General features: G+C 42.9%; 1 protein-coding gene across 3 annotated transcripts in view; it reads left to right on the plus strand.

Moving 5' to 3' along the window:
• Positions 1 to 13,118, plus strand: part of RIPK1 (receptor interacting serine/threonine kinase 1) — a 74,447-nt gene that overhangs the window by 41,702 nt on the left and 19,627 nt on the right. For all 3 annotated transcript variants that reach the window (XM_068236812.1, XM_068236813.1, XM_068236815.1), the window contains one exon: positions 6,950 to 7,052. In XM_068236812.1, the coding sequence (XP_068092913.1) occupies positions 6,950 to 7,052 (103 nt within the window). The remainder of the gene's footprint in view (positions 1 to 6,949; positions 7,053 to 13,118) is intronic.

The following is a 13,118-nucleotide window of genomic DNA, read 5'->3' on the forward strand; positions in this document are numbered from 1 at the left end:
CGGAAGCGCCGGCGGGATGTTAACCCCGCGATCGCCGCTACAAAGTGTATAATACACTTTGTAATGTATACAAAGTGTATTATACAGGCTGCCTCCTGCCCTGGTGATCCCAGTGTCCGAGGGACCACCAGGGCAGGCTGCAGCCACCCTAGTCTGCACCCAAACACACTGATCTGCCCCCCCCCCGCCCACTGATCGCCCACAGCACCCCTCAGACCCCCCCCTGCCCACCCCCCAGACCCCTGTTTGCACCCAATCACCCCCCTAATAACCCATCAATCACTCCCTGTCACTATCTGTCAACGCTATTTTTTTTTTATCCCCCCCCCCTGCCCCCTCCTGATCACCCCCCCACCCCTCAGATTCTCCCCAGACCCCCCCCCCCCCCCCTGTGTACTGTATGCATCTATCTTCCCTGATAACCTGTCAATCAACCGTCAATCACCCATCAATCACCCCCTGTCACTGCCACCCAACAATCAGCCCCTAACCTGCCCCTTACGGGCAATCTGATCACCCACCCACACCAATAGATCGCCCGCAGATCCGACATCAGATCACCTCCCAAATCCATTGTTTACATCTATTCTCTCCTCTAAACACCCACTAATTACCCATCAATCACTCATCAATCACCCCCTATCACCACCTGTCACTTTTACCTATCAGATCAGACCCTAATCTGCCCCTTGCGGGCACCCAATCACCCGCCAACACGCTCAGATTGCCCTTTGACCCCCCCTTATCAATTCGCCAGTGCATTAATTACATCTGTTCTTCCCTGTAATAACCCACTGATCACCTGTCAATCACCTGCCAATCACCTATCACCCATCAATCACCCCCTGTCACCCCCTGTCACTGCCACCCATCAATCAGCCCCTAACCTGCCCCTTGCGGGCAATCTGATCACCCACCCACACCATTAGATCGCTCGCAAACCCGCCGTCAGATTACCTCCCAAATGTATTGTTTACATCTGTCATCTTCTCTAAACACCCACTAATTACCCATCAATCACCCATCAATCACCCCCTATCACCACCTGTCACTGTTACCTATCAGATCAGACCCTAAGCTGCCCCTTGCGGGCACCCAATCACCCGCCCACACGCTCAGATTGCCCTCAGACCCCCCCCCCCTTATCAATTCACCAGTGCATTAATTACATCTGTCCTTCCCTGTAATAACCCACTGATCACCTGCCAATCACCTATCACCCATCAATCACCCCCTGTCACTACCACCCAACAATCAGCCCCTAACCCGCCCTTGCGGGCAAACTGATCACCCACCCACACCAATAGATCGCCCGCAGATCCGACATCAGATCACCACCCAAGCGCAGTGTTTCCATCTATTCTCTCCTCTAAACACCCACTAATTACCCATCAATCACCCCCTATCACCACCTGTCACTGTTACCCATCAGATCAGACCCTAATCTGCCCCTTGCGGGCACCCAATCACCCGCCTACATGCTCAGATTGCCCTCAGACCCCCCCTTATCAATTCGCCAGGGCATTATTTACATCTGTCCTTCCCTGTAATAACCCACTGATCACCTGTCAATCACCAGTCAATCACCCCCTGTCACTGCCACCCATCAATCACCCCTGTCACTGCCACCCATCAATCAGCCCCTAACCTGCCCCTTGCGGGCAAACTGATCACCCACCCACACCAATAGATCGCCCGCAGATCCGACATCAGATCACCCAAGCGCAGTGTTTCCATCTATTCTCTCCTCTAAACACCCACTAATTACCCATCAATCACCCCCTATCACCACCTGTCACTGTTACCCATCAGATCAGACCCTAATCTGCCCCTTGCGGGCACCCAATCACCCGCCTACACGCTCAGATTGCCCTCAGACCCCCCCTTATCAATTCGCCAGGGCATTATTTACATCTGTCCTTCCCTGTAATAACCCACTGATCACCTGTCAATCACCTGTCAATCACCCCCTGTCACTGCCACCCATCAATCACCCGCTGTCACTGCCGCCCATCAATCAGCCCCTAACCTGCCCCTTGCGGGCAATCTGATCACCCACCCACACCAATAGATCGCCCGCAGATCCGACGTCCGATCACCTCCCAAGGGCAGTGTTCACATCTGTTCTCTACCCTAAACACCCACTAATTACCCATCAATCACCCCCTGTCACTGCTACCTATCAGATTAGACCCCTATCTGCCCCTAGGGCACTCAATCACCCGCCCACACCCTCAGAATGCCCTCAGACCCCAGCCCTGATCACCTCGCCAGTGCATTGCTTGCATCTATTCCCCCCTCTAATCACACCTTGAGACACCCATCAATCACCTCCTGTCACCCCCTAGCACACTTACCCATCAGATCAGGCCCTAATTTGCCCCGTGTGGGCTCCTAATCACTCGGCCAAACCCTCAGATCCCCCTCAGACCCCCTTCCGATCACCTCCCCAGTGCATTGATTGCATCTATTTTCCCCTCTAACCACCCCCTGAGACACCCATCAATCACCTCCTGTCACCCCCCTAGCACTCCTATCCATCAGATCAGGCCCAATACAACCTGTCATCTAAAAGGCCACCCTGCTTATGACCGGTTCCACAAAATTCGCCCCCTCATAGACCACCTGTCATCAAAATTTGCAGATGCTTATACCCCTGAACAGTCATTTTGAGACATTTGGTTTCCAGACTACTCACGGTTTTGGGCCCGTAAAATGCCAGGGCGGTATAGGAACCCCACAAGTGACACCATTTTAGAAAAAAAAGACACCCCAAGGTATTCTGTTAGGTGTATGACGAGTTCATAGAAGATTTTATTTTTTGTCAAAAGTTAGCGGAAATTGATTTTTATTGGGTTTTTTTCACAAAGTGTCATTTTTCACTAACTTGTGACAAAAAATAAAATCTTCTATGAACTCGCCATACACCTAACGGAATACCTTGGGGTGTCTTCTTTCTAACATGGGGTCACTTGTGGGGTTCCTATACTGCCCTGGCATTTTAGGGGCCCTAAACCGCGAGGAGTAGTCTAGAAAACAAATGCCTCAAAATGACCCGTGAATAGGACGTTGGGCCCCTTAGCGCACCTAGGCTGCAAAAAAGTGTCACACGTGGTACCGCCGTACTCAGGAAAAGTAGTATAATGTGTTTTGGGGTGTATTTTTACACATACCCATGCTGGGTGGGAGAAATTTCTATGTAAATGGTCAATTGTGTGTAAAACAAATCAAACAATTGTCATTTACAGAGATATTTCTCCCACTTAGCATGGGTATGTGTAAAAATACACCCCAAAACACATTATACTACTTCTCCTGAGTACGGCGGTACCACATGTGTGGCACTTTTTTACACCCTAAGTACGCTAAGGGGCCCAAAGTCCAATGAGTACCTTTAGGATTTCACAGGTCATTTTGCGACATTTGGTTTCAAGACTACTCCTCACGGTTTAGGGCCCCTAAAATGCCAGGGCAGTATAGTAACCCCACAAATGACCCCATTCTAGAAAGAAGACACCCAAAGGTATTCCGTTAGGAGTATGGTGAGTTCATAGAAGATTTTATTTTTTGTCAAAAGTTAGCGGAAAATTGATTTTTATTGTTTTTTTCACAAAGTGTCATTTTCCACTAACTTTTGACAAAAAAATAAAATCTTCTATGAACTCACCATACTCCTAACGGAATACCTTGGGGTGTCTTCTTTCTAAAATGGGGTCATTTGTGGGGTTCCTATACTGAACTGGCATTTTAGGGGCCCTAAACCGTGAGGAGTAGTCTGGAAATTAAATTCCGCAAAATGACCTGTGAAATCCTAAAGGTACTCATTGGACTTTGGGCCCTTTAGCGCAGTTAGGGTGCAAAAAAGTGCCACACATGTGGTATTGCCATACTCGGGAGAAGTAGTACAATGTGTTTTGGGGTGTATTTTTACACATACCCATGCTGGGTGGGAGAAATACCTCTGTAAATGACAATCTTTTGATTTTTTTTACACACAATTGTCCATTTACAGAGTTATTTCTCCCACCCAGCATGGGTATGTGTAAAAATACACCCCAAAACACATTGTACTACTTCTCCCGAGTACGGCGATACCACATGTGTGGCACTTTTTTGCACCCTAACTGCGCTAAAGGGCCCAAAGTCCAATGAGTACCTTTAGGATTTCACAGGTCATTTTGCGGAATTTGATTTCCAGACTACTCCTCACGGTTTAGGGCCCCTAAAATGCCAGGGCAGTATAGGAACCCCACAAATGACCCCATTTTAGAAAGAAGACACCCCAAGGTATTCCATTAGTAGTATGGTGAGTTTATAGAAGATTTTATTTTTTGTCACAAGTTAGTGGAAAATGACACTTTGTGAAAAAAACAATAAAAATCAATTTTCCGCTAACTTTTGACAAAAAATAAAATCTTCTATGAACTCACCATACTCCTAACGGAATACCTTGGGGTGTCTTCTTTCTAAAATGGGGTCATTTGTGGGGTTCCTATACTGCCCTGGCATTTTAGGGGCCCTAAACCGTGAGGAGTAGTCTGGAAATCAAATTCCGCAAAATGACTTGTGAAATCCTAAAGGTACTCATTGGACTTTGGGCCCTTTAGCGCAGTTAGGGTGCAAAAAAGTGCCACACATGTGGTATCGCCGTACTCGGGAGAAGTAGTACAATGTGTTTTGGGGTGTATTTTTACACATACCCATGCTGGGTGGGAGAAATAACTCTGTAAATGGACAATTGTGTGTAAAAAAAATGAAAAAATTGTCATTTACAGAGATATTTCTCCCACCCAGCATGGGTATGTGTAAAAATACACCCCAAAACACATTCTACTACTTCTCTTGAGTACGGCAATACCACATGTGTGGCACTTTTTTGCAGCCTAACTGCGCTAAGGGGCCCAAAGTCCAATGAGCACCTTTAGGCTTTACAGGGGTGCTTACAAATTAGCACCCCCCAAAATGCGAGGACAGTAAACACACCCCACAAATGACCCCATTTTGGAAAGTAGACACTTCAAGGTATTCAGAGAGGGGCATGGTGAGTCCGTGGCAGATTTCATTTTTTTTTGTCGCAAGTTAGAAGAAATGGATTCTTTTTTTTTTTCTTTTTTTTTGTCACAAAGTGTCATTTTCCGCTTACTTGTGACAAAAAATAATATCTTCTATGAACTCACTATGCCTCTCAGTGAATACTTTGGGATGTCTTCTTTCCAAAATGGGGTCATTTGGGGGGTATTTATACTATCCTGGAATTCTAGCCCCTCATGAAACATGACAGGGGGTCAGAAAAGTCATAGATGCTTGAAAATGGCAAAATTCACTTTTTGCACCATAGTTTGTAAACGCTATAACTTTTACCCAAACCAATAAATATACACTGAATGGTTTTGTTTTTTTATCAAAAACATGTTTGTCCACATTTTTCGCGCTGCATGTATACAGAAATTTTACTTTATTTGAAAATTGTCAGCACAGAAAGTTAAAAAAATCATTTTTTTGCCAAAATTCATGTCTTTTTTGATGAATATAATAAAAAGTAAAAATCGCAGGAGCAATCAAATAGCACCAAAAGAAAGCTTTATTAGTGACAAGAAAAGGAGCCAAAATTCATTTAGGTGGTAGGTTGTATGAGCGAGCAATAAACCGTGAAAGCTGCAGTGGTCTGAATGGAAAAAAAGTGGCCGGTCCTTAAGGGGTAGAAAGACTGTGGTCCTCAAGTGGTTAATGACCTGATGCTTACACCAGAAAAAGTGGCAAATATCATTGCTTACTTGTTTTAGTTCTCCAGACCTGCTGACAAATAAACAGCAATCTTCCTTATTAAATTTGCTTATTTAATTGAAGAAAAGTTATGTTACTATTGATGCAAACACGACTTGAACATCGTAAAACGGTGCCAGGTAATTTGGGTGCAGAGTGTAGCGTCTAGTAGAATATCAACAATACTGCCGATATTCTACTAAGACTTTTAGCATAATTTTGCCACTGTGTGGCTTCTAACTATACTAATTCTACAGCCACTACTGTAAACCCTACGCCTACCACCACCCGTCCCCTTCTTAACATAATTCGGGCTCTGGCTATTGATAGCACACACATTACACAAAGATGCAGGATGGATCTTCAGATCTGCAGATAAATGTCCGTTAAACAAGGTGTGTATGAGATCTGCAGATAACATAGACTATGAATGCATTTTGCAGGAACTGATCTTTTGCAGGAACTGGTCTTTTTCAGATACTGATCTTTTGCATGTGTACAGCATCTTGCAAAGATTTTTATCTGATGGGGAGTTCAGCTCAATAGAATAGACTGTGTTGAGTATGCTCTCATACTACATGGAAGGGGGTAAAATTGGTCTTTGATCTTTCACTTTCCAAAGACTTTTATCTTAAGTGTGTACTTAGCATTAAAGCCACCACATCCATTTTTCATTGGCCAATGATTGGACAATTTTACCACCTCCATGAAGTATGAAAGGTTATCTACACAGTCTGTTGATAATAGTAAACATCTGTTGGCTATCAAACTACATGGAGGTGGTAAAATTGGTCAGCCAAAATTGGATGTGTGTACCAAGCTTTAGCTTCAATACATTTTCAGAGCTTTGGATTTTTGCTCTCAGATGTGCACATCTTCGTGCAGTAGATGTTATCGTGAGTGACTGAGGCCAGAACAGTAATCTTGAGAAGCCATTTTTGTTGCTGGAAAGTTGTGTGTAATCCTTATATAAATCAAAAAGGAAAGATCAATGGATGAATTGTATATCCATATATTTTCTAAACTCCTTGAAGTATGTTATGGCGATATAGAGATTATGCTTTCTTCGCAAAACCAAAATTTTAGCTTTAACATAAACATGTCGCAATGACTCATGTTTTTTTTTTTTAAACTCCGTCATCTAAACATATTAATCATGTGTCGTATTTATCTTGTTTCATTTTAGGAAAACTATCCTAAAGATGCTTTTGTTCCTGATGCACTTGTTCAAAGGATGGCATCTTTGCAGGTAGACTGTGACGCAGAACCCCCCAGCATGCCCACAAGAGGTTTGTTCCATTTTCAATACTTTGCATCCAATCAAAAAGGAATAGCATTCTAGAGCAATCATATTCTGCCATAACTGGGTTTTTAGAAAAAGGCAAATGGGCTCAGCGTCCTGATGCTCTAACATTTGATGAGCATGTGCATTGATTACTATGGGGCACTGCACCTTACAGGACTCTGAAGTGCCAAGTGGCTTTTCGTAACACCACTGCAACAATTGATAACTGATATGATTAACACTGCATCTTCAGCTCAACTGACCACAGCATAAAATAAAGCCTGATATACACATTCAATTATGATTGGCCAATTACTGACCAGTTTTACCACTTTCATGTAGTATGATGGTTTACCTAATCAATCTGCTCACAGTATTCAATATCTGTTGACCCACATAGAACATTGAGGTGGTAAAATTGGGCATAAATGAAAGTGTGGTGTACCAGGCTCGAAGGTTCATAAACACATGCGCTTTTTATGGACAGAGATTGTTCAGGTGAGCTCTAATACTACTTGGAAGTGGTAATATTGACTAATGATTTGCCAATCAAAATTGGATGTGTGTACCAGGCTGATGCTACGTACACACTTGCGATAACGATCGTTTGCAAGGAACGATAATTACCAGATGAACAATATTGGAATGCAACGATGGGATGCAGCAATCTTCATACACCTATTAAGGACCATTCTCGCAGAAAAGTACTATAAGAGGGAAAGTTACGTATATATTTATATAAAAAAATTAAAAACACAAACATGAGGTTACAATAGATAAAAATATATGATGGTTATCTTATAAACAGAGTTCATGTAAAATTTGTAATGTAACAATCGTTACAGGCCGCGCTACACAGGAAGTGCGGAAGCTGGCCAAAATCCAACTTAGGCGGAAACTGGACACTTGGGCCCTTATTTAATTCACTTGTTCTAAGTTTTCTCCTAGGAGATCATTTTTCATCTTCAGTTTAAAATAACTTTTCAGCACTCTGCAAATGAAAAAGTGCTAAAAAGTAGGTGGGGCGTTTTCTTGCTTGCTGGTGGCTGAAAATGCATTTTGCTGATAAGGTGGCAAAATATCACCTAGGACAGTGTTTCTCAAACCTGTCCTTGTGGCTCCCCAACGGTGCATGTTTTGCAGGCAACCTCACCTATGCACAGGTGGGATAATTAGTGTCTCAGTTGGGTGGATTCAATGTAGCTGATACACTAATTACCCCACCTGTGCATAGGTGAGGTTGCCTACAAAACATGCACCGTTGGGGAGCCACGAAGACAGGTTTGAGACACACTGTCCTAGGTGATATTTTGCCACCTTATCAGCAAAATGCCTTTTGAGCCACCAGCAAGCAAGAAAACGCCCACCTACTTTTTAGTACTTTTTCATTTGCAGAGTACTGAAAAGTTATTTTAAACTGAAGATGAAAAATTATCTCCTAGGAGAAAACTTAGAACAAGTGAATTAAATAAGGAAACAAACACGTATTTCCACTGCGCTCAGACGTAATCCAACCACAAGGATGCGACAGGTTATTCACCAGCAGCTGTTCCAATGTACTCTGGGACCAAAGCACTATACTGATAGAGAACAAAACGGGAAAAGGGAAGGAGCGCTCTCTGGTGCATTAACCTTTTTAATCACTCTTTCGCAAGATATAAAATAAACGTACACAATATAAATGTCAATAAAACTTGTCACACTCTAGGTGTATGTCACCATGTCCTGGAGATGGTATCTCTGCTTAAACGCCTCCACGCTATGGCCAGTAGCAGCAGGAATCCGGAATTCCGGTAGCGTCAGCGGGGCCAGGAACACAAGTGATGTCGGCAGCTGCCCTGCGCCTAGTACGTCATGACGCGTTTTGGCGCTCTACGCCTTCGTCAGATGACGTACTGGCGCAGGGTGAAGGGCTAAATAGACGGCTGGGAGCTCGAAGTATGTGCGCGCATGCGCGCAATGCCGGAATACACCAAGAGGGGCCGGCTGTTGCGCGGAAGCGGGGGGTGGAGTTAGTATCCCAGCAACTGGCTGGACGCTTTGAGACAAAGCTACGTCAGGTGGGCAGTCTTCTATCCCAGCTCCCAGCTGGTGGCCATAGCAACGGCTCAATGTGTTTAGCAGGCTAAAAATGAACCTTGCCATGAATAGCAATACAGCGTATATCCATACAATAAAACCATGCGAATCTACACTTATATTGGTGCATTTTTCTAAACCAAAATAAAAATTAATAAATAAATGAATAAATACATAAATACATAAATGAACATGCTAATAAGCGCTATACCTCATTTGATAAAAATCGCCTTGATTATGTTACACTAAAAATGATAAATAACACAACCAATATATAATTTGATACAAAATTACATAAATTCTAGACAGTCTAAAAAATCTAGGCACATGGGTGACCATTTTCATCACATGAAAAGCGAAGTTGTATGATCTCATAGTCATACAAGGTATATTATATACAGCTACATAACATACACTGACTAAAAGGAGTTTTAGATCTATCTTCAGGGTATAACGAACTAACAATTATGAAGAAAGCTTCATGACGGATGAGGAGTGCACCCTTTTTAAAGATATTTTATGGGTGTGTTAAAATCTGTGAGGGAGTACAATATAATTAGAGACAATGGTAGTGGGAGGTTTGGTGGAGAGGACAATGTTAAGGCTCGGTGAAAAAGGTTCCTACAATGTTGGTATAAGCAGGAACCGACAGGTGCCAAAAGGGGCCTACCTTAGTTGTCTCACTTATATTATGGTGGACTAACAAGACGTGCGTGGTTTGTCTGCTAGCGTTCTATAGGTGGCCCTATTTTGCAGCTAAATGTAGTGAATAAATGTCCACTATAACCTGACAAAAAATTCAGTTAGATGTATGTGGCAACCTCTAATCCCTCATTCAGTCCTATTGGCGTTAGGGAATTGAGCTTAAAGATCCAGTAGGACTCACGTTCGCACAGTCTTTTGTATCTCAAGCCTTTATTTAGATTTTTGGATATAAGTTCAACCCCTAGTATTCTCAAACTTTCGGTGGTCCCTCCGTGGGCTTCAACAAAATGTCTCAGAACAGCATGTTTGATACATCCTTCCTGAATTTTCCTCTTATGTTCGCCGAGTCGTTGTCGCAAGGGTCTGGTAGTCCTCCCCACATAGTACTTATCTGGGCACCCACAGGAGAGCACATAGACTATAAAAGGGGAGCCACAGTTCATAAAGTCTTTTAGTTTAACGACTTCTCCATCTCTATCAAGGAGCTCTGATACCCGATGTCGAATAAATGGGCAACATCCACATCTTTTCTTATTACATTTATAGTTGCCGACTAGCTGCGGAAAAAATGAATTCATTTTTCTTGAATTTTCTTGCCTGCAGTCACCTATATTACTTGGTGCTAACTTATTCTTAATAGAACGTGCCTTCTTAAAAATAACTTCCGGTTTGTCTGGGAGTTCTTTCCTTAACCATGGGTCCTGTAGTACAATATGCCAATTCTTTTTGACAATGTCTTTTATTTTCATTGCACTTTTATTGTAGGTGGTAACAAACGAGGGTCCTCTATTTTCAATCTCCATTCTTTGTTTCTTATTATCCGCAACTTTTTTCTTCTTTTTTATGCTGGTCTTAATTTTGTCCGTGCTCCTAAAGTCATCTATCGCTTGATTAATTTGTTTCTCCCCATATCCTTTTTGCAGAAATTTATTAGCTAATACTACACTTTGTTCTTCATAATCTTTAGTGGTGGAGCAATTTCTTCTTAGTCGACAAAATTGACTCTTTGGTATGTTTTGGATCCACCTGGGGTGGTGACAGCTAGATACATGTAGGTATGAGTTCCCCGCTGTAGGCTTAAAATGGGTCTTAGACTGTATCTTCCTATTGGTATCATCTGTCATCAACACAAGATCCAAAAATACTATACTCTTGCTATCTATAGCGTGAGTGAAGAACAAATTGAAGCTGTTATTATTGCAGTATGCTAAGAAGCTTTCAAACTCCTCTTTAGTGCCGTCCCAAATGATTAGGATGTCATCAATGAATCTTGTATAGAAGACTAAATGTTTTCTATATGGATTATTTCCCCAGATGTATAAGTTCTCCCAGTATGCCATGTAAAGATTAGCAAAGCTTGGGGCAAATCCAGCCCCCATGGAAGTTCCGCAGATCTGTAAATATATTGAATCCATGAATGAGAAATAATTGTGCCCCAACGCAAATGCAAGTAGATCTATAAGAAAATTTATCTGTTCTGATGGAAGATCTAGATTGATTCCAAGGAAAAATCTTGTGGCCTCAAGTCCTTTCTCATGCGGTATGCAGGTATAAAGAGAGGTTACATCGAGAGAGACCCAATAGTAACTCTCCTCCCAACTGTACCTTGAAAGTAGGTCTAGCACATGCTGGGAGTCCCTTGTATAGGCTTCTGTATTGAGGACACATGGCTGTAAGAAAGAATCCACATATGTGGAAATGTTCTCCAGTAGGCCTCCCATTCCTGCCACAATTGGCCTTCCAGGCGGATTCTTAACGTCCTTATGTATCTTTGGTATAATATAAAAGTATGGGGTCTGTGGGTATAAGGGCTCCAGGAATCTCTTTTCGTCTACAGTGATCAGTCCATTGTTATATGCTGTATCAGTGATCATAATAAGCTCCCCTCTATACCCATCAGTGGGATCAGCTGAAAGCTTACTATAGGTGGAAGAGTCAGTTAATAATCTCAGGCCTTCTTTTTTATAGTCATCAAAATTTAAGAGCACTATCCCGCCTCCCTTATCAGCCTGTCTGATCACTATACTTTGATCCTCTGCGAGATTTTTCAAAGCTTCCCGTTCTCCTTTATTCAAATTTTGTTCCTTTGGTTTTATGTTAGTGTTACATGTCTCTTTAAGCTGTTCTAGAACTGTTTTGTAGAATGAGTTGATGTATTGGCCTTTACATTGGGTTGGATAGAATGCCGATTTTGGCTTGAATATGGTGGTCTTGATTTCTGTATCTGGAAGGAACTGCAACCAATCACTGTCAGTCCCAAAATCTAATTCCGGTCCTCCTGCTTCTAATTGTAAGTCCTCCAAGTCCTGCAGTGCCTGTTCATCGACAAGATCATGTGGTTCTCCTCGTTCAGTTGTTTCTGGGTCATAAGGAACCAGAGGCGTTTGGTTTTCAACTGCTTGAGAATTCTTCACTTTTTGTATAGAAAAAAACCTCTTAAGGGTGAGAGATCGCACAAATCGATGTAGATCCTTAAAAAGGGTAAACTCATCAGGTTTGGCGATAGGGGCAAAATTTAAACCTCTTTTCAACAGACTTTCCTCACTAGGACTTAGGCAACGTGTAGATAAATTGAAAATCTTTATAGTGGAACTGGTCGCCTCTGGGGCTAACCTAGCTCTACTTTTCCTTTTTTGGGCTTTCCTTCCTCCCCTGATTCCTCTTCGGACTCTTCTAGGTGCCTTTTCACAGACTGGGTGGTCTGTGAGTGATTCAGCCCTAAAAAAGAATCCTGTCGGGGGTCTCTTACAGCATTCTCTGTTACCATTTCTATAAGAGGGCTGTTTGTGCTGTCTTCCAATTTCTCACTATTATTGTGACTTGGATTGTTGTTTGATGCGGGGGTCTCAGATGTATTTTCATATGATGTGAGGAGATCCCCACGCTCTTTCTCTGAAAGCACACTTAATGCCCATTGAGGAATTTCTGTGTATTTATGTATTTATTCATTTATTTATTAATTTTTATTTTGGTTTAGAAAAATGCACCAATATAAGTGTAGATTCGCATGGTTTTATTGTATGGATATACGCTGTATTGCTATTCATGGCAAGGTTCATTTTTAGCCTGCTAAACACATTGAGCCGTTGCTATGGCCACCAGCTGGGAGCTGGGATAGAAGACTGCCCACCTGACGTAGCTTTGTCTCAAAGCGTCCAGCCAGTTGCTGGGATACTAACTCCACCCCCCGCTTCCGCGCAACAGCCGGCCCCTCTTGGTGTATTCCGGCATTGCGCGCATGCGCGCACATACTTCGAGCTCCCAGCCGTCTATTTAGCCCTTCACC

This window comes from Hyperolius riggenbachi, chromosome 5 (assembly GCF_040937935.1).
Source record: "Hyperolius riggenbachi isolate aHypRig1 chromosome 5, aHypRig1.pri, whole genome shotgun sequence".
Lineage (NCBI taxonomy): Eukaryota > Metazoa > Chordata > Amphibia > Anura > Hyperoliidae > Hyperolius > Hyperolius riggenbachi.